General features: G+C 43.6%; 1 protein-coding gene across 1 annotated transcript in view; it reads left to right on the top strand.

Annotated features, from left to right (window-relative positions):
- LOC125644119 (transmembrane protein 104-like) overlaps window positions 1-27,344 on the top strand; it is an 84,853-nt gene that overhangs the window by 32,282 nt on the left and 25,227 nt on the right. Inside the window, exons 7-8 of the mRNA XM_048867582.2 lie at window positions 1,420-1,525; window positions 1,645-1,738. Of these exons, the coding sequence (XP_048723539.2) occupies window positions 1,420-1,525; window positions 1,645-1,738 (200 nt within the window). The remainder of the gene's footprint in view (window positions 1-1,419; window positions 1,526-1,644; window positions 1,739-27,344) is intronic.

The following is a 27,344-nucleotide window of genomic DNA, read 5'->3' as shown; positions in this document are numbered from 1 at the left end:
ACTACCTATTTTAATTGTACTCCTCTGTTGCACGTTGAGTGTTGGCTTCTTAGACATATTTTATTACACTGTAATACACTGATATGTCTATCCTCTCCCTGACTATTTTGCTTCTTTGGTGTATCTCACTTCCACTTCCTTTCTGTCCCTTGTCTCTTTTAGAGAGTAAACTCTTTCACCCAGGGACTCTGTGTGTGTGTGTGTGTGTGTGTGTGTGTTTATACAGCCCCGAGCTCATCAGGGCTTGATCCCTAGTGGGGCTGTTCAGCACTCCTGCTATACAAATAAGAACACTTAGATTCATGACCTGTAGGGGATGTGTAGATGTTTGGACTCAGGATTCAGCCTGGGCTCTAGGATCCTGCAAGATGGGAGGGTCCCAGAGCTCGGACTGCAACCTGAGCCTGAATGTCTACACTGCAATTAAACAGCCCCACAGCCTGAGCCCTGTGAGCCTGAGTCAGCTGGCACAAGCCAGCCACTGGTGTCTAATTTCAGTGTAGACATACCTTTTGTTTTCCACAGTATGTTCCATTTTGGGGACCTCTGTGGAGTCTTTGTCCTCTCCAAGGCAGAATTGCTTCTTGAGAGCTACAGAAATGGGCAGACTCACAAATGGCACATTAGATGAGTTGAGGGACGTTGACCTTTTGAATTTACTTTGATGGCAAGTCCTAGAAAGATCTGTCAATGTAACTGAGAGATACGGCATGTCCCTTTCCCACCACCTGTGTGCCGGGGGCACTAGTGTCTGTCTTGTTGCATCCTTTTGGTTTCTGGCCAAAGAGGAAGAAATGAGATGTTCGAGAGGAAGTGGCTGTGATTAGGAAGAGGTTGAGGATCTGATTTCCAGAGCTGCTGAGCATTTGCATCTCCCATTGAATTCACTTGGAGTTGTAGGTGCTCAGTACCTCTGGGAATTAGATCTTACCTAAGCTATTCTCTGTGCTCTTGTCAAGTGGCCTTGGTGGCTCTCACTCCCTGTGGCAGGTTTCTCTTGCAACATGCTGCGTGGTATAACACACGGTCATGTACATGTTTCACTAAACCCTTACCTTTTCTAAATGGAGAGGCTGAGAAGCTATCTGCTGAGACACAGGGCACACAGGACCCATCCACATGTCCTGCGCAGGAATTGTCTTGGAAGCCTGCAGACCATATGCTGAACTCCTAGACAGGAGCAGGGAAGAGGGGGGCACGGCATACCATTAGTGCTCTCTAAAGGAGTCACTGGTGGCTATGAGAAGTGTTGTCAGGCTCATGTAGGTATGCCAGGGGAAGTCCATGAGTAACACTGACCAGTCCTGGCTGCTGGAGAACTCCAGGTTTGGCTTCACATGTTGTAAGTTAAAGTAGCCTTTAAAACTGCCCTACTTCTACAAACAGAGATAGGACACTGTATCTTTCTGCCTTTTTCAGCAATATCCCAAGTTGCACAGGACAGAGCAATTTCACGAGTAATTCCTACAATGAAAACCACTGCTGGGGGCCCATCAGCAGGATTAATGCTTACAGGATTTTTCTGGTGAGAATTTTTGGTGGCATTTACTGTAATTCCCTAGAAAGCAGAAGTTATTATGTTAAAGGAGTCAGCCATCAGTAATTATATTCATCCCCCTTTTGTGGTTTTTTTTCCCCTAACAGGCTGGCTTTGTTTTACTGATAGGACCTTTTGTATTCTTCTCCATTCAGAAGAATAAGTTTATTCAAATCTTTGCTACCATTGTATCCTTTTCAGGTAAGATGAAATACAAATAAGCGTTGGGATAATTTCAGGCTGCTGAGTGAGTAGAATTACTTATCTCTTGAAACAATAGCTGCATTTCCACCCTTACCCCACAAACCACACAAGGGTCATTTTAACGGATTTGTTTAATTCATATTTTGCCACTGATGTGCATGTCTTTCAAATGGTTTAAGCTCCATCCTGCATAGACTTCCATATGAAATAAGGCTGGTATTTTTAATGGGGCCTAAGACATTAGGGGCCTCATTCCCTTGGAAACTCAATAGGAATTGGGCACCTCCCTCCCTAGGTGCTTTGAAAGCTAAATACTTGCCAAAGGCTTTGCAGGATGGGGGCCCTGGTTTCTGTTGCGCCAAATCATGCAAGGACACATTTTAAAAAAGTACCCAGAAGCTTCCCATTTTGTGAGTAAGATTTAGAGCAGCGTTTCAAATTTATATGGAGCACAGGAATACCCACAATTACTATTAAAATAGCAATTACTAAAAAAGAGTTTGGAAGGTATATTAAACCTCATGCTTCATGGCTTATGCCAACCTCTATCTAACTATTAGGAGATAGTGCCCCAAGGGAGCAGATTAGCTCAGAACTGACTGCCCTTCTGTGATTTCTTGCATCTTCCTCTGAAGAGCGATGGTCACTGTTAGAGACAAAATACTGGACTAGGGGTCTGATCCAGTCTGGCAGCTCCTATGTATAATCTGTTGCTCTCTGTGGGAGTTGCTGGATGCTGAGCACTTTAGAAGAATCTGGTTATAGATAAGGTGCCTGAATTGCAACTGAGCTCTTTTGAAAATCTGGCCCCAGTTCTGTTAGATGAGACCTTTTGAAAAGTCTGGCCTAAGAGCCTGATCCAAAGTCCATTGAAATGAACGGAAGGGTTCCTGGATTCTGCTCTAAGCATGTGTGATTCAGAGCTAAGGAATATCTCAGAATTTAGCTGCAGACTGAGAAGAGGGAATCAAGATGGCTTATAAAAAAAAAAAAGTTCTACATCATTGATTATTTTTCCCTGCCAGCAGTTGTTGAAGCCATTTGTGATAGAAGATTGTGGGTCTGACAGAAAGGTCTGAGATCATGGGTAAATCCCAAATGAACCTGAACTTGCAGACACAATGTTATATTTAACTTACTTCCTCAAACTGTACTTGAATAACTGTGACTTGATGTCTCTGGTTCTCTTTCTGCAGTGATCTTTCTTCTTTTGTTTCCTAATACCTCTGGAAAAAAACCTTAATTTATCTCCCATTTATTGGCACAAGAAATGCAGGGTGTCCAGGGTATAGGGTCCCACTGAAGTCCATGGGGAAAAAAATATGATTGGCTTCACTGGGACCAGAATGTGGTCTGGTGTCAGGATACCTACAGGTACAGAAGAGAAGATTGTATGCTTACTGATAAACATATACCACACTGGCCAGTTCCATGTGTTATGGGAATAGGCTGTTCATTGAGACTCCAGAGCTTTGCATGATCCTGGATAGTTGTATTTTATTTGCTTGGGTTTTTGTGGCCAAACTAAAGGCTTTTTTCAAAACTATATTAAAAGTGTCTGTTATGGATATTCGTCATTCTTGTAATTGTGTGCATTGATACCAGTGTCAGCTGGTTGAGTTGAAGTACAGAGGAAGGATTATAATACATTTGAAACAGTATTGTCTAGCCACTCAATAAACGCACTTACCAGACAAGTACATGCATTTGGGAATGTTGGGGAGGGCTGAAAGACAGAGACCTGCCTCTTCTCTACAGCAGTTGACCCCTCTGGTCTGCTGTGGGCTTGGCAGCATCTCTGAGGATTTGAGGTCTGTTTGCATTTGGAAGTTTGCTCAGTTCTTTCATGCTACTCCTCTCAGATCTGTTCAGAAGCTGCTCCAGTTCCACATTTGCTTATTTAATTCTACGTACTCAGCCTTTCCCTGTTTGCATTGGCAGCACGAGGAGAAACACAGTTCTACTCATCATTATTACTCTTGTGTTTACAGGTGACCGGATAGGGTCTTTTATAATTTATGGGCTAATTAACTTCACTTCACACAATGCCATTTTCAGGGGCTGGGTCTCCTACTCAGAACGTTGTATTATACATTAGGGGCCAGATCTTCAGCGGCTGTAAATCCTTGTCTCCAAAGCAAAGCTATTCGTGTCTTTACATTTGACTTTATATGAATGGGTAAGGAGTGTGATCTAGTGGTTAGAGCACTGACTGGGAAGTCAGGTCAGCAGTTTTTTGGAGATTCCCAGGCTCAGACTGAGCAGGACATGACTTGTCATACCCAGGTGTACTATGGAGGAGCTAGGCATTTCAGAAATATGTGCTTTAAGGACTCTGTCTCTTTCATGGACATTTTACTTTAGAAAGTTTTAACTTTATTTTAAAAGATTATTTCCATTTCATTTTTAAAGTTGAGAGGCTATAAAGCTTCTGGCTGAGTTTTCATTTTCCTGGATCGAAAAGAGAGGTGAGTTGGATGTTTAATTCCTGTGGGGATGCTTGAAGTATTACGTAACTGTTCCGAACATTGTTCCTGAAAGCGATTCAGCAGCCTGACCTACCTACAGTGGTGACTCATCCACCTCATTTCTGGGGCGGATGGGGATAGAAGCATATTCTTTTCATAGCCTTCCGAATTATCACTTGCAGTTTCCTTTGTGTTTCAGGGAAGTGCAATGCTGCATGCGAAAGCCCCTGTCACTGTGGTTATGATAACATGATGTCACTGCCAAGCCCTGTCTAGGCCAATTTCCCATCCAGTGGTCAAGCTGCCATCTGTAGGTTCATTGACGTTCTTCAGGGGCAGCTTTTATCAGAGTAAGTTAAGGTTAAACAATTGGCTACAGTGCAAGTGTGACCCAGCATTCCATGTGTGTTAACCACCCTGCCGCATTCCTGATCCGCACAGACTACAGCTCCCAGGCATGGGAGTTGATCCTTTAACTCAAGCTGGTGAGGCACACGTTGGCTCTGGCGTTCCGGGGTTCAGTCCCTGGTGACAGCCCTGATGATCATTGTCACACAAAGGAAACAAGGACAGCAACAAGGTCAAATATTGTTTGATGGTTCCCAGTGGTGCAAGTAGAATTCATTTCTTACCAGTACGCTGCACCAGGTAAAGGTGGGCATGTAACCCCCCAGGCAAGTCCTCACATGACCCCGCTCCGCCCCCAGCCCAGGCCCTGCACTCTCTCCCTCCCCTCCCTGTGACCCACTCCACATTACCTGGCGGGGAGGGCTCTGTCTTCCTCCCGGTGTGCCGGAGACTTCTCAACCGCAGGGCTCTCTGGAACCACAGCGGCAAAAGGAGCAGAACGTGGGGCTGCCAGGGGGCCCCATGCCGGCAGCTCCTCCAGTGCAGCTGTGCTGTCCCCTGCCCCGCCCCTAGCCCTTCCACGCAGCTGAGTCTCCTGAGTCCTGTCCAAGGTCTGTACAGCAGCCCTGCTGGAGGACAGGGCCGTGGGGGTTGAGGCTGGGGACGGTACAGCCACGCTGGAGGAGCTGCCGGCATGGGGTTCTGCTCCTTTCGCCGCTGCGGTTCCTGGGAGAGCGGTTCCTGAACCACAGAGCTCTCCTAGGAACCGCAGTGGCGAAAGGGGAAGAATGTCGGGTGGCCCCATGCTAGCAGCTCCTCCGGCAGGGCTGCCTACAGACCCCAGACAGGAGACGCTAGACGCAGCTGTGTGGAAGAGCTGGGGAGGTACACCTGCGCCGGAGGAGCTGCTGGCATGGGGCCGCTGGGTGGCCCTGCGTTCTGCTCCTCCTGTGTCTTACCGCTGATGGTTCCCAAATGGGCGATGCTCACTGGGCAACATACCCAGCTATTTGTTTTTCTTTTGCTCCTTTGCCTGGGTGGTGAATGCACGCAAAGAGCATTTGTATTCAGTCAAGCCCTGTCAAAGGAATCATTAATAAATCCAAGAGAAATCTATTTGTCTCTTGTTTGTGTTGTGTTGTAATCCTGGTCTGTGTTTTGGGTTGTTCATTGCAGAGGGCCCAAGCAACTTAATTAGTTTACTGAATGAGGTTTGTGTTTCTGTGTCAGATGCAGAGATAATTGACCTTGGCAGACAGCACTTTTTATGAATTCTGAGTAGGCCCAGCTGAAGTGCAGTGTCCGAGCAGCAACCGTAAACCCTGCTTGGCAGAAGCCTGGGGTTGAGCATTACAGATTTTCTTTAACAGTCAGCATGACTGGGCAGATGCTGATGTTCTGTATTAGCCTTGATTTCTTTCCCTGGCCAGTCTTCATATACTCTAGTGTCCTAGGGCTATGAGGTCGGGTGGGGTTGGGTTGTTCATGGTGCCTGTGGCTCTGCCTTTAAATAAGGGGTATTGATACCTGAGCCAGTCTTGTATAGGATGACAGTGGGTTTTATGTTCATGTGGCACAACTTGCCTAGATCTTCCCTGTGACCTCATTCCATCATTTTAGTAGATACTGCTGTCTGATTTCCATGCCCTCTCCCTCTCTGGGAAGTCAGACAAGTTCACTTGATGATTATCTGTTCTGTTCATTCCCTTTAGGGCAACTGACACTGGCCACTGTCGGAAGACCGGATACTGGGCTAGATGGACCTTTGGTCTGACCCAGGATGGCCATTCTTATATTAACTTAAAGTTCTCTAGGGATTGTTTTAACAATGTAATTTTCTGAGAGTCCATTGGTTTTCCAAGGAAAGGAAACTCTATTCAGTTAAGATGTTACCTAAAATCTCACATCCAGATCATAACAATTGTGTGTATGTGTGTGTGTTTGTGTTTGTTTGTGTGAGAGATTAAAGGAACATAGTGAGCCCAGATACAAGATATTAGCATCTTGCACATAGATAAGCAATCGCTTAGGCAAAACACTTGTAACTTAAGCTCTTTACACTTCACAGTCAGAGGTATTTCAAAGACTTTCCTATCCAAAAACAAATCTAGCAGAGGGAAAATGGAGAGAGTCACTTAATGTCAGAGGATTATTATTATTTGCCATTACTATTACAATGTTAGCCAAAAATAAAAATGTAAAACCAGATATTATAAAGTTCTCCACTTTAAATTAGGGCTATAATTTTATTGATATTTTGGGGGAGGAAAAACGTGTATTTTCCCTGTAGTGTTCACCTTTGATGGACATTATGGGAACCCACAGAGGGACATACCCTATGTAAATGCATAGAAAACTGAAGTCTCTTTTAAGGAACCTGACCTGAGGGGATCACTGTTACGTTGAGAGGAAGGATAGTCTAGTGGATGGGGCACAAGCCTGGCATTTGGGGGGCATGAGTTTGAATCTCTACTCTGCCACAGGCTTCCTGTGCGATGTTTGGAAAGTCGCTTAGGGTAACATTTTCAGAAGTGGCTCAGTGATGTAGGAGTTAATGCCCATTGGCTTTGGTGCCTAAGCCACGTTTGAAAATGGGAGTTAGGTTCCTAAGTCACTTAGGCTCTTGGAAATTTAACCTGTCGTCTTTCTCGGCCTCAGTTTCTCATTTGCAACATGGAGATAATAGCACTGCCCTGGCTCTCAGGGGTTTTGTGAGGATAAATACATCAGACCTTGAGGTGCTCAGATATTTGGTAATGGGGCTGAGATGAAGCACCTTCGAGAGTGGAAAGGTAACTTGATTACCATAAATCTCCTTCCCAAGCCCCTCCTGATCAGAGAATTCTAGCATTGCTGAACATTTTGTGTACAGTCTAGATTGTTTCCTCACAAGCAGAATCACCATTTACTATGCTATTGCTATTTTGTAATGTCCATCTCTCTTTCATTGTAACTGGAACAGAAGACCTCTTGGAACCTGTCAGTATCCAGGGTTGATGGATTCTCTTGCTAGGTGGCAACTAGCAGCTGAGTGTACGGTGACGTCAAAGAGTCCAGAGGGATATGCTGGCTGCTTACAGAGGAGCCAGGTGGAGCTGGCCGCTGTGGTCAACTGAATTTTTAACAGCCTGGTGACCTGTGCTGACCGGAGCCACCAGGTTCCCTTTTTGACTGGGCGTACCGGTTGAAAACCAGATGCCTGGCGACCCTACCTGGCTGTCAGATCCCAGGTTGAGTTTGTTGGGTTGGCAGGTGGAGGTAAAAACATCATTTTGCTTAATAATAGATAAAATCTGATCAGCGTGTCAGATAATGAAAAGCATGGAACCCCAGAGTGTCATTCTTTGAGTCACTTTTCTAATTTCAAGGACATTTTAACTGAATCCAGCCTGTGGCAGTGACAACTTTATAGCATTTCTTGAAACTGGGGAGGGATAGCTCAGTGGTTTGAGCATTGATCTGCTAAACCCAGGGTTGCGAGTTCAATCCTTGAGGGGGCCATTTAGGGATCTGGGCCAAAAAAAAAAAATTGGGGATTGGTCCTGCTTTGAGCAGGGGGTTGGACTAGATGTTCTCTTGAGGTCCCTTCCAACCCTGATATTCTATGATTCCTTTCCTTTCAGGGGCCATTAAGTCTCAAGTTAGCACTGTCTGGTCACTAAATTAGAAATATATATTTTGCTGCTGGATAATAATGGCTGCTAACTCTACTCGGGGTTTTGTTTTTATAGTAAGCAATGCTGAAAGTGCTGTATCTTTTAAAAGGAGCAATGCCATTTGGACAGGAATCAGCCTTTGTAACATATTGAAGATGGGTGCATATGTACATACATGTGCAGTGGAACATATCTGCAATGAACTTTGGTGTAAGGAAACTTTGCTCCTAACTACACTGAGTTTGGAAGCAGGCTCTTTGTGAAGAGGAATAAAAATTTAGGGTATAATCCTGGCCCCACTAAAGTCAATTGTCCTTGATTCAGTGGGGCCAGGTTTTCACCCTTTGAGTTGCTTTAGTACGGAGTGGTGTTCAAAACACTATTGCACTTCTAGTGATCCTCTTCTTCTTGTGAAGTTTTATGTAGAAAAGATTAATCCAAACTACAATGAGCGTGAATTATGTAAGTGTGTGTAATATTTGCTTTGAAGTCTAAAGGTTAATTAAAACAACCTTGAATAAGGTGGGGGTGGGGAGAAGCTAAATTCCTATGTTAAATCCAAGTTTGTTGTTAATTGGTAAAAATCTGGAGAAAAATCAAAAGGGTCATTATATATTTAAATATATAATCAGCCTAGCTAAATCAAAGTGAACCTAGCAAGCTGTTTATAAGTGGCCACTGCACTTAATCAAATCAATGCAAGGAAAGCCTACTTTCTGAATTAATTATTCTAAAGCTAGGAAGCTGGCAGCAAGTTCAGAAGGATTTTTGCTTAATTCCATATGCTGCACGTATGGTTTTATTCATTATAGGAATAGGCTGGGAAACGCTGGGAGAACAGAAACACCACAAAATGGAATATTAATGTTACTGGCAGCATGAATTGGCCATGGGCCCAACTTCTTAGGATTCCAGATCTCTTATAAGTGAAGTGTTTAGTTTTGCAGCTTGATCTAGACCAGTGTCAGGAGACTTGGGCTCTATTTCTGCCTTGACTTGTTGTAATGGTGCTTGTGAATGATTTCTGCCTCAGTTTCCCCATCTGTAAAATGAGGGAAACAATAATAATGTTTAGTGCTTTGAGATCCCAATATTACTGTAATTGTTCTAAGTGAATGTAACTTAAAGCTAGTCAATTATCCTGCATGCTTTTTCAGGTTAACTGAGTGACTGCAACTCTGTGCTACAGACACTGTGTTTTTGAGGAACCTTTCCCCAACATCTTGCTCACAATAGGTGCTAGCAATTGCCTCAAGGCCACAGTGGATTAAAGCATGACATCTGCAATCAAAATATATTTCCTTACACACCTAAAAATGTACTGTTTAGGGCCCTAAGAAATGTAGGACTGTGAACTACTATGAGTCTGAAAACCTATAATTTATGCTAAAAATCCTTCAGGTGAGTTTGACTTGCACCAACAGAGAGTCTTCTGAGTTTCCCCATTTCATAATCCATCCTTGCAGAAGCCCATGGAAAACTTCTATGTTTTAATTTAATATACCGCAGTTTTGGATGGTGCTGATGTTAGGAAATTGTGTTCTCTCTTTATGGGTTCTTATTTATTAACATTGCCTTGTGCACATTGCAGTGTTTTGTTTGCTTATGTGAGTGTAATCTGTAGGTTACAGCTTCATCTAGGAAGTGATTTCAGTCAAGATTCAGTCAGAACTGTGCTTATTGATTTTAGACTCAGCTTCAAAAAAGAAATGCACCACATCTGACAATAAGCATTTATTGAAGATATATCGAAATTATAGTACTAACTTTAATTGTGTCATCTCATGGCTTCCCATAATGTTATATATATGAACAGGTGTGGGCCATAAAAGTTAGCAAGAATTTTAATTTATATATGTATATCTTGTAATCCGCAATGAAGAAATAATATGCTTAAAGAAAATACATTCTCATCTAAGAAAGACTTGATGAATTTATGAAAATAACAAGTCGGAAATGGGATTTATGGGATTGTAAATATTTTATTTGCTGTTCAGAAAGAAGAATTTGGAATCTTTATTTATTGAAAATTGGTTTTATTTTTCCCTGAAGCTGTTTTAAACTTAATCTAGTTGATGCTTTTTATATGGACACAGAAGAATTTTTATATGAATACTAAATTTTTTAGATCATTTGTCTTTGCAAGTAATTTTCTCCTAAAAAAGATCCCATGCCACAAACCTCCATTGATACTGGTAATGCAGTATATTCTTTTGAAGTGCCAGTCTTTATTTCATATTATTCACATCTGTTTTATCAAATTCCAAACTTGAATTAAAACTAGTGTTTTGACATTCCCTTCCCCACCTTGTCTCATCACCCTGGAGGCTTGTCTAATCTTACTTCCCTTTTGGAATCAGACCACATGTAGAATCTCTATGCTAAGGAGTGCATAGATTTTTGTTTAAGTAATAGCGGTAGTTTGGGAAGCATAGTAGACATGCTACAGGAGACTGTAGTTCATTTATGTATAATTAGGTGTGAAGGTCCTACACACCATCCTGTACCTTACCAGTAAACAATAATCTGACCCCAATGGACCTACTGATGAAGTGAAAGGAATATTTTTTGCTTTCAGTCCTGTGCTTCATTTGAATATGTAGACTCTGCCAGCTATATAATGAAGTGGTGTAGATTTGTGTCTAACAGACTAGCAGTGTCGCACCCTGTCCCTTCCCCACTCACCTCTATGGCATGTATTTAGTGGATAAATCATGTGGGAAAACTTTGTTTTCCTTTGACCTCTGGACTGTTGGAGGGCTGGGTGGAGGGGAATAGGCAGACAGCTCTTTCAGTCAGGGCCTGTTGCTGTAAGGTTCTGAGCATCCCCATCTCCCATGAGCTGCCCCTTCAACATGCCTGGTAACACATGTTGTGCTCGCTATAGACCCAGTCCAATATGCTCCCTCCTGTGAGTATCAGAAGAATGGGAGTCACAGTGTTTGAGTTATAATCTCTCACCTGGACTATTCTAGGGGCAGCTTAACAGTGTGTTACCCTTTGCTCACAGCAAAGCATATAGTCACGATCTAGTCTTTAATAAGTAGTTGGAGGTCACTGAGCGAAGTAGAGCAGCATTTTCAGCAGGCACAGTGATGATCCCTATGGGAAATGACTGGCAGTTATGAAATCTCTGCTGTTTCTTAGTAGCCTGAGATAAAGTTAAGTTTAAACACTCTAACGTGCATTACTATTAGATAAATGCAATCTGTGATCACATAATTGTGAATACTGATGGCTTGCTCATAGGCAGGTATTTCCATTTTCTGTGCAAATACAATGTCAAATACAAATACAATGCAGAAAAACCTGAGTGTCTCTGGATTAAGTTTAGAAGTGTGTGCAACAAGAGTGATGTAGTGGTGGGAGTCTGCTATAGACCACCGGACCAGGGGGATGAGGTAGATGAGGCTTTCTTCCGGCAGCTCACGGAAGCTACTAGATCGCATGCCCTGATTCTCATGGGTGACTTTAATTTTCCTGATATCTGCTGGGAGAGCAATACAGCGGTGCATAGACAATCCAGGAAGTTTTTGGAAAGCGTAGGGGACAATTTCCTGGCGCAAGTGCTAGAGGAGCCAACTAGGGGGGGCGCTTTTCTTGACCTGCTGCTCACAAACCGGGTAGAATTAGTGGGGGAAGCAAAAGTGGATGGGAATCTGGGAGGCAGTGACCATGAGTTGGTTGAGTTCAGGATCCTGACGCAAGGAAGAAAGGTAAGCAGCAGGATACAGACCCTGGACTTCAGGAAAGCAGACTTCGACTCCCTCAGGGAACGGATGGCCAGGATCCCCTGGGGGACTAACTTGAAGGGGAAAGGAGTCCAGGAGAGCTGGCTGTATTTCAAAGAATCCCTGTTGAGGTTACAGGGACAAACCATCCCGATGAGTCGAAAGAATAGTAAATATGGCAGGCGACCAGCTTGGCTTAATGGTGAAATCTTAGCGGATCTTAAACATAAAAAAGAAGCTTACAAGAAGTGGAAGGTTGGACATATGACCAGGGAAGAGTATAAAAATATTGCTCGGGCATGTAGGAATGTTATCAGGAGGGCCAAATCGCACCTGGAGCTGCAGCTAGCCAGAGATGTCAAGAGTAACAAGAAGGGTTTCTTCAGGTATGTTGGCAACAAGAAGAAAGCCAAGGAATGTGTGGGCCCCTTACTGAATGAGGGAGGCAAACTAGTGACAGAGGATGTGGAAAAAGCTAATGTACTCAATGCTTTTTTTGCCTCTGTTTTCACGAACAAGGTCAGCTCCCAGACTGCTACGCTGGGCATCACAAAATGGGGAAGAGATGGCCAGCCCTCTGTGGAGATAGAGGTGGTTAGGGACTATTTAGAAAAGCTGGACGTGCACAAGTCCATGGGGCCGGACGAGTTGCATCCGAGGGTGCTGAAGGAATTGGCGGCTGTGATTGCAGAGCCATTGGCCATTATCTTTGAAAACTCGTGGCGAACAGGGGAAGTCCCGGATGACTGGAAAAAGGCTAATGTAGTGCCAATCTTTAAAAAAGGGAAGAAGGACGATCCTGGGAACTACAGGCCAGTCAGCCTCACTTCAGTCCCTGGAAAAATCATGGAGCAGGTCCTCAAAGAATCAATCCTGAAGCACTTGCATGAGAGGAAAGTGATCAGGAACAGCCAGCATGGATTCACCAAGGGAAGGTCATGCCTGACTAATCTAATCGCCTTTTATGATGAGATTACTGGTTCTGTGGATGAAGGGAAAGCAGTGGATGTATTGTTTCTTGACTTTAGCAAAGCTTTTGACACGGTCTCCCACAGTATTCTTGTCAGCAAGTTAAGGAAGTATGGGCTGGATGAATGCACTACAAGGTGGGTAGAAAGCTGGCTAGATTGTCGGGCTCAACGGGTAGTGATCAATGGCTCCATATCTAGTTGGCAGCCGGTATCAAGTGGAGTACCCCAAGGGTCGGTCCTGGGGCCGGTTTTGTTCAATATCTTCATAAATGATCTGGAGGATGGTGTGGATTGCACTCTCAGCAAATTTGCGGATGATACTAAACTGGGAGGAGTGGTAGATACGCTGGAGGGGAGGGATAGGATACAGAAAGACCTAGACAAATTGGAGGATTGGGCCAAAAGAAATCTGATGAGGTTCAATAAGGATAAGTGCAGGGTCCTGCACTTAGGACGGAAGAACCCAATGCACAGCTACAGACTAGGGACCGAATGGCTAGGCAGCAGTTCTGCGGAAAAGGACCTAGGGGTGACAGTGGACGAGAAGCTGGATATGAGTCAGCAGTGTGCCCTTGTTGCCAAGAAGGCCAATGGCATTTTGGGATGTATAAGTAGGGGCATAGCGAGCAGATCGAGGGACGTGATCGTTCCCCTCTATTCGACATTGGTGAGGCCTCATCTGGAGTACTGTGTCCAGTTTTGGGCCCCACGCTTCAAGAAGGATGTGGATAAATTGGAGAGAGTCCAGCAAAGGGCAACAAAAATGATTAGGGGACTGGAACACATGAGTTATGAGGAGAGGCTGAGGGAGCTGGGATTGTTTAGCCTGCAGAAGAGAAGAATGAGGGGGGATTTGATAGCTGCTTTCAACTACCTGAAGGGGGGTTCCAAAGAGGATGGCTCTAGACTGTTCTCAATGGTAGCAGATGACAGAACGAGGAGTAATGGTCTCAAGTTGCAGTGGGGGAGGTTTAGATTGGATATTAGGAAAAACTTTTTCACTAAGAGGGTGGTGAAACACTGGAATGCGTTACCTAGGGAGGTGGTAGAATCTCCTTCCTTAGAGGTTTTTAAGGTCAGGCTTGACAAAGCCCTGGCTGGGATGATTTAACTGGGAATTGGTCCTGCTTTGAGCAGGGGGTTGGACTAAATGACCTTCTGGGGTCCCTTCCAACCCTGATATTCTATGATTCTATGATTCCCTTATCAAATGGGCTTCATTTACATTTTGACCTTTGATTTCTATTCTTTGTGTTGGACAATGGCTTCTTTACTACTAGATGAGGGTTTTGTGATTCTCACACTAAGCTGATCATGTGCCTACTTGAGATTAGGTGTAGCTTCAAAAGTGGTGCTTTTAGACCAAGGCCACTATATATCTGTCTTAAATATAAAGGGAAGGGTAAACCCCTTTGAAATCCCTCCTGGCCAGGGGAAAGCTCCTCTCACCTGTAAAGGGTTAAGAACTAAAGGTAACCTCGCTGGCACCTGACCAAAATGACCAATGAGGAGACAAGATACTTTCAAAAGCTGGGAGGAGGGAGAGAAACAAAGGGTCTGAGTGTCTGTCTATATTCTGTCTTGGCCGGGGATAGACCAGGAATGGAGTCTTAGAACTTTTAGTAAGTAATCTAGCTAGGTACGTGTTAGATTATGATTTCTTTAAATGGCTGAGAAAAGAACTGTGCTGAATAGAATAACTATTTCTGTCTGTGTATCTTTTTTGTAACTTAAGGTTTTGCCTAGAGGGGTTCTCTATGTTTGAATCTAATTACCCTGTAAAGTATCTACCATCCTGATTTTACAGGGGGGATTTCTTTATTTCTATTTACTTCTATTTTTATTAAAAGTCTTCTTGTAAGAAACCTGAATGCTTTTTCATTGTTCTTAAGATCCAAGGGTCTGGGTCTGTAGTCACCTAGGCAAATTGGTGAGGCTTTTTACCAAACCTTGTCCAGGAAGTGGGGTGCAAGGTTTTGGGAAGTATTTTGGGGGGAAAGACGTGTCCAAACAGCTGTTCCCCAGTAACCAGTATTAGTTTGGTGGTGGTAGCGGCCAATCCAAGGACAAAGGGTGGAATATTTTGACCTAAGGGAAGTTTTGACCTAAGCTGGTAAAGATAAGCTTAGGAGGTTTTTCATGCAAGTCCCCACTTCTGTACCCTAGAGTTCAGAGTGGGGGAGGTACCTTGACAGTACCACATACAAATGACTGGCATTGTGCTGTTTTGCATCCCACTGCAGTCTCTCCATGACAGGCTAATGCAACACAGCCCACACAGTGGGTACTGTGATACAACTTTTTCTTGACGTACATGAATCCTCAAAGATGCTGATCAGCATGTAGACTTTCTGAAAAAAAAAGTCCTCTCCAGTAGTTGAATGAGGGCCAGATCCTCTGCTGGTGTAAATCTGTGGTGGTCTACTTTGAAGCAGAGCTGCACACAGGGTCCACCAGCTGAGTTTGGGTCCACACATTTTGGCAGTATGTGCGGTTGATTACTAATGTTTGGTGTTATGATACTCCGATCACAAGGGCTTTCTACACAAATCATCATCCAATTCCCTTATTTGATAAACATGCCACTTCCAGGAGCTTCCGCTATTACATTTGTGGGAAGAACAAGCCAATTGTTTGTTTGTTTGTTTGTTTGTTTGAAATAATGCGATGTCAGTGCTGAAGGGGATCAACAAGGACATGATATGCAGTGCAATTTGTTCCCAAGGCTGGTGCTCAAAAACTTGTAATTTACAGCTTTGTGGTGACAGGATGCATGAAAACAAGGTTGAGTTCTATAGAACATAAATTACTGTGTTCACTATGAAACTCCATTTAAGGAGACCTGTAATGTGCAGCTTGGGACAATCTTTATCAGATACCATCCAAGCCAGAATGCTGTTCGGAATCCTCTGCTGTGGGGGATATTAATGTAGATTTATTCTGTAATACCATCCTTTATTTCCCCCTTATTAAATTAATTTGAATTAGAAAATGTCAAAGTAACTTCTACCTTCACAACTGTACAAGGGCACCACAACATACAGAGATCAACCACTGAATAGGGGGTGGTTGGGAAAGGGTGGATAACAATTGTATTTACACATAGCTGTAGGTCTCTCCATTTTGATCCTGTTATGGATAAATGGAGCCCTATTTATTCATAGATTTTTAAGGCCAGAATGGACCATTATGACCATCTAGTCTAGTCTCCTCCATGTCACAAGCGATAGAATTTCACCAGAAGTTACTGCATCAAGCCTATAACTTCTGTTTGAGTGACAGCACACATCTTTTACAAAGACATCCAGTCTTGATTTAAAGACTCCAAGTGAAGAAGAATCCACTGTGGCCCTATGTAAGTTGTTCCAATGGGTAAGTACTCTGTGTTAAAAATGTGTGCCTTATTTCTAGTCTGAATTTGTCTAGATTCAACTTCCAGCCATTGGATCTGATTATGCCTTTTTCTGCTAGATTAAAGAGAATTGTTTGCTATCAGAAATCTCCTCCCTGTGTAAGTATTTTTAGACCATAATTGAATCGCCAGATTTGCCACTGAACTTTCCCTTGGATAAATTAAATAGATTTAGCTTGTTAAACTCATCACTATAAGGCATGTTGTCCAGACATTCAATCATTTTTGTAGCTCTTTTCTGAATGCTTTAGAATTTTGCAACATCAGAAAATGGATCACAGAACTGGATGCAGTATCCATTACCGATCTCACTAATGCTGTATACAAAGGTAATACCATCTTCTTACTTCTACTTTATATACCCCTGCTTATGCATCCAAGGATTGTGTTTGCCATGTTAGCGACAGCATCACCCTGTCAGCACATGCCCAGATGTTTCTCTACTGTTACTCCAACGTCCTTTTCAGTGTTGCTGTACTCCAGGATAAGTGCTCCCATCTTGTAAGTGTGTCTTACATTCTTTGTTGTAGATACCACATTGCATTTCGCTGTATTAAAACATGGGTTGCTCACATTACCAAGACTTCCAGATCAGTCTGTATAACTGACATGTCCCCATCATTATTTACTACTCCACCAAGTATTTTGTCATCTGCAAATTTTACGAGTTTTAATTTTATATTTTCTTCCTGATCACTGATAAAGATCCTAAATAGCATTGGACCACTAGAAACATGCCCTCAGGAGACTGTTTCTCTATTTACAATTACTTAGAGATCTATCAGTTAACCGGTTTTTAATCCATTTAACATGGGCCACATTGATTTTGTAAAATACTTATTTTTTATCAAAATATCTTCCAGGACTACATCAAATGTCTTACAGAAGTTAAAGTACATCATTATATCAACACAATTACCTTTATCAACCAAACTTGTGATATCATCAAAAAGCAATATCCAATTTTCTTGAAAGACTTATTTTCCATAAAACTCTGCTGTCTGGCATTAATTATGCTACCATCCTTGAATTATTTACTGATTATGCTCCTTATCTCCATTTCCATATTTTTCCCAGGACTGATTTTATGCTAGGCAGTCTACAGTTCCTAGGCCAGCCCAATTACCCTTTTAAAATATTGTTCCAGTATCTTCTGGAACTTCCTAGTGTCTTCCAAGACTTGTTAAAAATCAACATTAATGGTTCAGATAGCTCCTTGACCAGTTAATTGAATCCTCTTGGATAAAAGTTATCCAGTCTTGCTGGTTTAAAAAGGCTGGATGAATGTTAGTTTCTCACAGTAGAATATCCAGCCAGAGCTCTGAGAGCCCAAACAATAATGTAAAATTCACATGAATTAAAATATAATTGATAATACTGATTGATTGCCCGATAGCACCAGCCCAAACACACACACACGTAAAGACCACTCCAATTGCAATCTCTGGCCCTGATCCTGCAAAGGCTTATGCATATGCTTAACTTTAAGCACTGTAAGTAGTTCCATTGACTTATAATTGCCTTGCAGTCTGGCCATTCTCACTCCAGCTAGGCTCACTTGAGAGGAATAACTTGAGTGCAGATAACTGGAGCTAGCTCTGCAGTGAAGACCTACCCTGGGGAGGGGTTATTATGGAGGTGGGCAACAACAGGACTAGATCTGGTGAGTCAAAGTACAGACAGAGTTCTGTATGTGTGTACACTGCTATAGCAATAGGTGCCAAAGGCTTGCATGTTAGAGGTCATGGATTTATAAGCACCCAGGATGAAGGTCCCCATAGAAAGAGTTAGGGGTTATGAGTCTCAGAGATGTGTAGGTTAAACCACTTTGTCTGAGCCATTAGACTGTTCTGAGTTTCCTTAGGTTGCAGGGCAGCTGCACAGAAGGAGCGTTAATAAAGGCTACCTTTCCAGACCATGAAGTCTGAGGGGAGTCTGAGATCAGGGGTTTCCCCTGGTGCATAGAGTGGGGGTTAAGGGCACAAAAGGTGAGTTGAAGTAATTGGGTCTGTTTGAGCTTTGTGTGAGTCCTGGAGAGAGAGATAGGGGCCCAAAACAGCTGCTCCAGGGGACAGAGCACTCGTTCTTTAGCTTGTGGGTTCTGCGAGAGGGAGCTGCCTGCGTGCCTTTTGGTACAACCACTGTGCAAAGAGTTAGGACTTGTGTACATTTGTAGATAAACCAATCACAGTTAAGAAGTCCCTGGCTCCATGTCACTGATTTGTGCTCCAAATGGGAAACTGACGTGTAAGGCCCCAAAATCTGCTTCCGTTCAGCAAAGAAACAAGAGGATAATACTCTCCCTAGAGCTAGTTTCACAGTGCTGGATGTAAAATGTAAATCTGATGCCTAGCAGTTAATTTTTACTGCTACTTGCTTCTGTTGTGCTTCTTTACTTAAAGCTTACAGCTCTGTTGTTGAAAATCACCAAATGTTGTTAATTGTATGTTGTTATGGATTTCAGGGGATGGTGTCTCCACTTGCCCTGCAACCTTGGGTGCCTTACAATGCTTTTCTGTTGTAGCTCCCAGCCTGGGATGCTCACAACCAGCTAACAAGTACACAGATCACACCCTGAAGTGTCTGTGTGCGAGACAGCACTTGCTCAGCAGTTCGGATACCACCACCCTGTCTACAGCCCCAGCCTTGGTTACAACCAGCAAGGTGACCCCAACACACTCTCATTCCCAAACTTTCCCAAAGCCATGTGATCTGGAATGTCCAGCTCTCTCCTAGACAGTTCAGAGAAATAATTAGGTTTGTTCTTTCTTTTAAAGACACAAAGCACATCACAGCTTATCAGCTTAACATCCTTCCATTTAAACACAGCACTGAGTTGGTTTATAGTAAAAATAAAATAAATGTATTAAACAGAACAGAGGTTAAGTGATGCCAAGTAAAAGGAATAAAGTTAAAAGGGGTTTCAAACAAATGAAAGTGAAAACGTTCATATAAAAGTCTAAAACTTAACCTAGCAAGGTACAGGCTTTCTTCAAGATGGTTTCTCACCTATATTCAGTTTCTAGAGATTTCACCCCCACTCCCATGACCCACCATGGTTGAAGTTCCCATCTTTCTCAGCTCGCAAAAGCTCTTTTTGCTTGTCTGTCTAGTGATGATTGCCAAAGATGGCTTCTGTCTTAGCTCATATCTTCCAAAGTTCAATGACTTTGTTTCAAGAGGCAGGATGACTTCATGCTGTTCTTCCCTTCTTCTGGGCTTCCCATTCCCCTGTATATAAATGGGGCTTCCATTATTTTGATTCCACAACACTTAATTTACATAGGAGACAGGTAAATAGCTGCCTTCTCTTCTGTCAGGGAGGGAACCTGTTTCTCCCTGTTTTGCTACAGACTTTAAAACATAATATAATTAAATATCCATATTTCCATATAGATTTCATAGTTACATTCCACAATGATATTAATCACCAGTATGTCATTAGCTTCCAGAAAAGACCTCAGTCTTGTACCCTTTTATAATACAGTAGTATCGTATACCATCAGTTGAGTCAAATTGCTTATCACTTGAGGTTTGCGTCCCTCCCCCCCATCTTTATAGACCAGAAACCTTTGAAATGGATTATTTTGAGGGTTACCCCTTTAAAGTAAAGTTTATTCAAACTGTGAGGCAGGCGGAAAGAATCTGGTGGTGAAGGAACCTCCATGTTGTTTTTCCATCTCCCTACTTGTTAGCTTATTAGCTTTGTTTACCTAATACGTAAATATTAAACCTTCATTGTCTTTGCCTGAAGATCAGGCTGGACAGAGAATCAAATACACATTCCTTTGTCTAAGGCAGACCTGTTAACCAACTCCTCTGACATGCCTGGTTTAAACACACTTTTGTCACAATTCTAACATATATCCATAACTCTTAGTACCCACTGTGTACATACATCATGCAAGAATATTAATGATCAGTAAGTTATTCATTTTCAAATGATAACTGACAGGGCATATTTTATACAAAAATTATTACAGTGGTGTGTAGGGTGTGAATAAAGGGGTTCTTAGTGTTAATACATGGTGTTTAAAGTTCTTCCATTGCTCCTTCAAAGATATGTAATCCAAATAGCAGTCCAGGCCAATCAGACTTTCTGCTCTAAAAAGGGCACAGCATGTAACGAGCATGATGCACCTGGCATCTGAAGGCAGCAAATTGTTTCTTTCTGAAATAGATCCAAGTCTTAAATGAAGTGGTTTTGCAAGTGATCCATTTTGTATTCATTGCATTCCTACCTAGAGGGAATGGTTTCTTTCCATCTTCCACAAGTGGAAAAGACAGCGGTGGCCTGATTTTAGTTTCTATTACAATACCAACTAACTTTTCTCTGCTGCTTCTTCAGTTCTAGCACAAATAACACTGGCTTTTTATTCTCCCCTGGGAGTGCATTTCTTGGTTGAAGCAGTGGGGTTAACCGGAGTGGGAGCATGGAGAGCAGTTTATCAACTAGTCAGGAAACTGATTCATACTGCCCATGCCTAAAAAGAAAAGCCACCTTGAAATACTTCTCTGGATGACTAACTGCTGCCCAAATACTCAGCTAACTGTTGCTCAGAATCCAAGTCTGTATAACTGTGCCCAGGGTGAGGAGAGATGTGCAAGTTAACAGGCACTGCTGTGTAGTTAGAGCAAAATAGTACACTGTAATTCACAATTGCAGCGCGGTGTCTACTCAGTTAAATGGCACAACTGCCTTTATATTCCAGAGGAGCAATTGCTCTGCTAGGTGCTTATATAATTGTTATGCTTCAGGGCATGAGCCAATTTACAACAAATGAGGGTTAGAAGAAAACTTCCCTTTGAACAGGTTATTCTATAAGTCCCTGCTACAGGGTTTCTGCTTTCTTCCTCTGAGGCATCAAGTGATGGCTACTGTCAGAGAGACAGGATGCTGGACCAGACGGACTACAGGTCTGATCCAGTCTGCCACTTCCTATGTAGAGCTAGGAGAGAATTTCAGAGGGCATTCTGCTTTTTAGGATTTGTTTTTGTTCCAAAACAACAAAACCAAAAGAATTTGATATTTCTCATGAAACAAAATGCTGGGTGCATATACTAGTATATCTATTCCCATAGGGAAGGGGAATAAGCTATACCGGTGTAAGGCATCTTTATACTGCTATAACAGGGTCCACACTGGGGTTTTTACTGGTATAAGTATATTGGTAGAAAATCAGCCTACTCACAGTTACACCGTACAGCTTTCAAGTGCAAACCAGACCATTCTCTAGAGGAGGCATCCAGGCACATCCAAATCTTTTTGGTCTGTACCAAGAGCTTCAGTGGCGGGAAACTGTAGTCAGGAAAAGCTTTCCCGATTCTTGACACATGAGTTGACAAAAGGAGCATTCTGCTTTGCATCTAGAGCACATCTCTCATGCTACCATGCCATGGTGGAAGCAACACACAGCTTTGAAAAGAGGGTAGGTGGGAGGCTTGGTGAAGCTTCTCACTCACCGTGGTGCAGGATCCCTGGCCTGTGATAATAACACTAGGTCAGTCCATCTGTTTCTTTTCCTAATCCACCATTTTGGTGGGTGTGTGCTTTTAATCTCGGGTTTTTTTATGTGTTTTCTGTTGCAAAGAGACATGAGTGCACTGTTGTCAAATCCCGTAATGGAAGGGAACATTTCTTATCCAGTTTAAACACTTCAGATCAGTAGAAAAAGCAAATCAGGAAGAAATAACATAAGAAAGAAAATGAGTGAATTTATAAAATTACTGACTCTGAAGAACTCTGCAACCATACATGGAAGTTTCTGGTTACACGTCAAGGTCTTGCATTGCTCACCAGATATTGCACCATCTTAGTTTAAAGGAATAGGATAAAAATGATTTCAAAGGCAGTGTCACAAGCCCAAAATCTCCTTTTGAGTTTCTTATTCCACTGCTGTATGTGACAGGATTGTGATGGGGGAAACAACTTATTATGGGGGTGAGGTGTGTGTGTGTATTTTTGTTATAAAAGGATTGGGGTAAATAATAATGATTCCTTGCATTTCTATAGTGTTTTCCATCTGAGAATCTCAAAGCCCTTTACAAACATGACTTTATTATCCGTATTCTAGAGGCCCCCTACTGAGAAAAGGGCTCTCTTGGGGTAGGTGCTGTACGAACACATTAGAAGCAGAATTACCAACCTTCAAGTGTTCAAAAATCATGAGTCAAATCATAAAATTGGCTTGAAAATTACATGATTAAAAATAGTTGGGTTCTTTTTCTTTTTTTAGCACTTAAGGCTTTTGAGCACTTAAGGTTACACTTAGAGCACATTTTCCAGCTTTTCTCTGCATCCATGAGGGGTAGAAACTTCATATTTTTCGTAGAAAGTGAGAGTCTTATGACTCCAGGAGCCTGAGGCTTTGAGACTCATCAAATATTGCTAGACTCATGAAAAAATTGTTGAGAGTTGACAATGCGGTGAAAGAGTGTTTCTGCCCCAAGTAGGCAAAACAGGCAAAGGGCAGGAGAAAAGAACGATTATCATCCCCATGTGTAAAATGGGGACTTGAGATACAAAGGGATTAAGTGGCTGGCCAAAGGTCATATGGTGAGTCTATAGCAGAGCAGGGTCTCCATGCCACACACAAAGATAAAGAAGGCACAGTGCTGTAATTATTGAGGCTTGCTGAAATGCTGCCTTGTAAGGTTTTTGTGTGTGAATGGTTTGCAAAAATGAAGAGTAACAGTTTAATGGCTGACCTTACGTGCTTTTTCAGAACAGGGTAACATTAGAATTAATATTGGGTAGCGTAGTATATTGCAGGGGGTCTCAACCTTTTTCTTTCTGAGCCCCCCCCCCCAAACATGCTATTAAAAACTCCATGGCCCACCTGTGCCGCAACAGCTGCTTTTCTGCATATAAAAGCCAGGCCCGGTATTAGGGGGTAGCAAGCAGGCCAGTTGCCTGGGGCCCCATGCCACAGGGGCCCCTGCTAAGCTAAGTTGCTCAGGCTTCAGTGATGGCAGTGGGGCTCAGGACCCCAAGCTTCAGCCCCAAGTCTAATGCCAGCCCTGCTTGGCAGACCCCCTGAAACCTGCTCACGGCCCCCCAGGGGCCCCGGACCCCTGGTTGAAAACCATGCGTATATTGTATACTTGATTGGAGACAGTGTATGCATCCCAATGTCCTACATAATTTTGGTTCCACCTGGTATAAAATACATATTTAAAGTCAATCCATGAACTAACTGACCAAGTAGGGGTGTGCTCAACTTTTCATACTATAGTGACTTTAGCTGTATTTCTGCAGTTTTACAGGAACCTTCAACTGATCTGGTAACATGACCTAGCTGAAAGAGGTATAGTCCAGAATCCTTGGGGGCCACTGAATTGATGTATCATGGACCTGGTCTAAAGCTCATTGATTGCAGTGACATAACTCCCATTGACTTAAATGGGCTTTGGATCAAACCCTACTTCTGCGTGCTGTCTTGGCTAATGAATGCTATCAGTGTTGGCCTATGTTCTGAGTTGTGCTGTGTCCATTTATGGCTCTATATACATGTTTTATAGTAATTTATGTTCTAGGGCTAATCACACATGGAATCAGACCATTGCAAATACAGGGGACCTGGCCCCAGCCAAGGGCCATATTTTCCTGGCTACACTCCTCCATAAAGGAGTAAGGGGTTGTAAGAAGTCCCGTTTCTCCCCTGCATGAGTCAGCCCTATTGTGGGAAGGAGCAGAGGCCAAAAGCAGCCTCCATGAGTCTGCAAGCCCCGCTCCTGTGGGGAATGGGCAGGCAGAGCAAGGCTTCACCCTTCTCAACACAGCTGAGCTGGCATGACAGGGGATGCAGTCTGTGCCAGGTATTGGGCAGGTGTAGATTACTTCCCCCTTGCCCAGGATCACAGGCTGCATTGTTTGCGACTCTGAGCCACAATGTGGTTTCTGTTCTGCTTCTGGGGCAGAGCAACTGTGGACAAAGCCACAGCTCAGCCCCAGTTAATCAGGGGAAAATTCTACTGTGCATTAGCCAGATGAACTGAGGGGGAGGGTGCTGGGAGCCTTCCATCCCCTCCTGTCCTAAGTAGTCCACTTGCCCAGAAATAGTGAAGGCTATAACCCAAGTGCTCTCCTAAAGGAGGCCAAGAGTGAATGGGCAGTGTGAGGTCATGCCCAGGCCCCAGAATGCCCCTATCCCATGCATGCTGCTGCTATGGGAGAAATACATGCAGTTCCTTCATGGAGCAGCTTTGCTGAACAAGCTCACTCTCCTCTCCTCACTCCAGTAAGGCAGGTTCCCTCCTCCCCTCCCCTTTTGTTTCACAAGGAAAGGACGTAGAGTTCCTTGCCTCCACGCACCAACTGACCATTTGCCTAATCGAACGTGTAACTATTTACAGATTCAGAGCTGCTTCTGCATCTTGTATTGAATACAGCTAACATTATACTGCTGTTTATAAGTGATCTCAGGTGAGTGTGCAAGTGCCCAGTTTCTGATCCTTAAGGTCTAATAAATTGAAACATTTACATCATTAAAAACATTGTCACCCCGTGCATCCAAGGGTCTGCAAATGCTTAATAAATATTAACAAACTACCTGCCCTGTGGGTAGGTAAGTATTAGCGCTCTCTGGCAGGAGGGGCAGCCGGGATGCGGGGAAGGTGAGTGTTTTCCCCATGTGGTAGAACAGAACCCAGTATAGCCAACTTCTAGTTCCCTGGCAGCTTGGCCCAATGGTAACCGCACCCTCCCGGGCCTTGCTTGAATTAATGCATCAGCTTAGAAGTGAGCCCTGCAGCCTGGGGAGCATGAGTGAGAGTGGCAACACATCCAGCGGGGTGGCGCTTTGTCCAGTCCTCTCCCTTGCTACTTTCCCAAGGCTCCCGCAATAGTGACTCGTGCTGCTTCCTGACCCCTCAAACATGCTGTTCTGTTCTCTTCATTGTAGATTTGCCATCCTTTTAATACTTCAGTGTGTTGCCTAGAGGGTTCCTAAGTCCCTGAATTCAGCAAAAAGTTATTAAATATGCACTCTACTTTATTACTCTTGTGACAAATTGTTATCATAAGCATTCAACCATGTATCAGCTTAATGGAGAGTCAGGTTATCTCTGAGGCATAAAATCCAAACAAAACTGCGTTCAGTGCTTTAGTGCAGGCTTCCTCCTTAAGGAGTTTGGAGGTCCCCCCACCCTCAGAAGGCCAGTCCATATGTCATTGCCTAAAAGCTGTAACAAGCGGGGCCTATGTTCCCTTTCTAAAGCGTTTTATGATTAAAGGAAAAACACCTCACAGCTTCAAAACTACTACTTCCTGCATGGCTTTCCACTGCATTTTCTCAGTGGTTGGAAGCAGTGATGGGCAAGAGCAGTTTGGTTTGGATAGCACTCAAAAGGTCGCTCTATCCTATTCCACTGAGGTTCCCTAATTCTCACTCAGGATTTTGATTTGTATTACAATAGCACCTGGAGACCCCAAAGAAGATTGAACCCCATTGGGATAGGCACTGTCCATCACTTTGTGCTAGGCACTTATAACTGTAAGAGACAGTCCTTACCTGAAGCAAACTAGTCTAAATAGACTGGGCAGACAAACAGTGGGAGGAGAAACTGAGGCACAGGGTGGTGAAGTGACTTTTCTAAAGTGACAGTAACATGGTGGCTGGCCAGTGGACTGGAGAGCCTGGAGCTGAGCCAGACCTGATTCTGAGATGAGCCTCACCTGTGGGGAATCAGGAATCTAATATAAAAGGCTGCAGGAGAGAGAGGGAGAGAGAAAGAGAAATCAGGGTCAGAGAGCTGAGCTCCAGCCAGAAAGGGCTGGCAACTGGTGGCTTCAGGTGTAGTGGACTGAGAAAGAGTTCTGGGTGTGGCTATTGGTGTATTATGAGTTTGGATTTTGTCAGGAACTCAGTGAGGATTGTTTCGATTATTTTGTGATTAAGGACTCTGGAGTCTGTGTGAACTTTATTTGATGTTAAACCAGCCCTGGGAAAGGGCTGCTGTGAGCCACAACAGAGACTGTCTCGCATGCTTAAGGGAGCTAATAGGGGCGAGGTGCCTGTAAGCTGCCATGGAGGGGTCAGTCAGTGGCAAAGACAAGAACAGAACCTAGGTCTCCTGAGTCCCAGTCCAGGGCCTTATTCATTGGACTTCAGGGCCTCTCAGAGGCTCCCTCCAACATTGCCCGTGCCTCCCAAACACAGCCCTCCAGTAAAAACCGGCTGCAGCTACACACATTCTACATGGGATTGTTATTGTACAAATTGGCTGAATATTAAACTTGCAAACAAATTAAAATGCTAACACACAATCTCTCTCCTAGGATCTTCACTCTTCTCCTGCCCCTTTCACAGATGGTAGCAATTTAGATGATAGTCCTGCACTTTGGTGGCATTTGGCTGCCATTTTGCATTCCCTGCCTGCCTTTTTCTTTGTCTCTTGCCGCCTCCTCCCGCCCCCGCTTGTGTATGTCCTATAGGTAGTGGAGCAATAACCCACAAGAAGGAGCTTCCCAGCCTGCTGCACCTCTGATTACAGACATGGAAGGCCTGAATTTTCAGAGGTGCCCACTTATTTTAGGTGCCCACTTGTGAAGACACCTTGGGCCTGATTTTCAGAAGGGCTGAACATCCATTCATGCTGGGTGAAGTCACTGGGAGCTGTGGGTGCTCAGCACCTCTGAAAACCGGGCCCAAGGAGTCTCAGGTTGGCCCAAGCCACTTTTTATTAATTTGGATCTCGGCCCTGACGTTTGCAGCTGGTGTGTCTGCTTCTTCCAGGTAAAACCTCATCTCCCTTGAGAGGGAACTTTCCAGGACAGGCCAATGTGGCCTCCACACACAGCCTTTATGAAGCACCCTTTTGAATGTCCCATTCTCTTGACTACTGCCCCCACCCTCTGCTACCCACTTGGTTGGTGTCATGTCCCTGTCCTGCCCACTGTCACCTGTTGCTGCCATCCTCACACCAGCCTTTAGGAGGAAGGGGTTCGAGCCCTCTCAGGAGCTAGGGGAATGATCCTAAGTTAAACAGCAAAGACCCTTAGCCCAGCTGTTAAAGT

Source organism: Caretta caretta, chromosome 10 (genome assembly GCF_965140235.1).
Source record: "Caretta caretta isolate rCarCar2 chromosome 10, rCarCar1.hap1, whole genome shotgun sequence".
Classification (NCBI taxonomy): domain Eukaryota; kingdom Metazoa; phylum Chordata; order Testudines; family Cheloniidae; genus Caretta; species Caretta caretta.
This window is presented reverse-complemented; position numbering and strand designations above follow the sequence as displayed.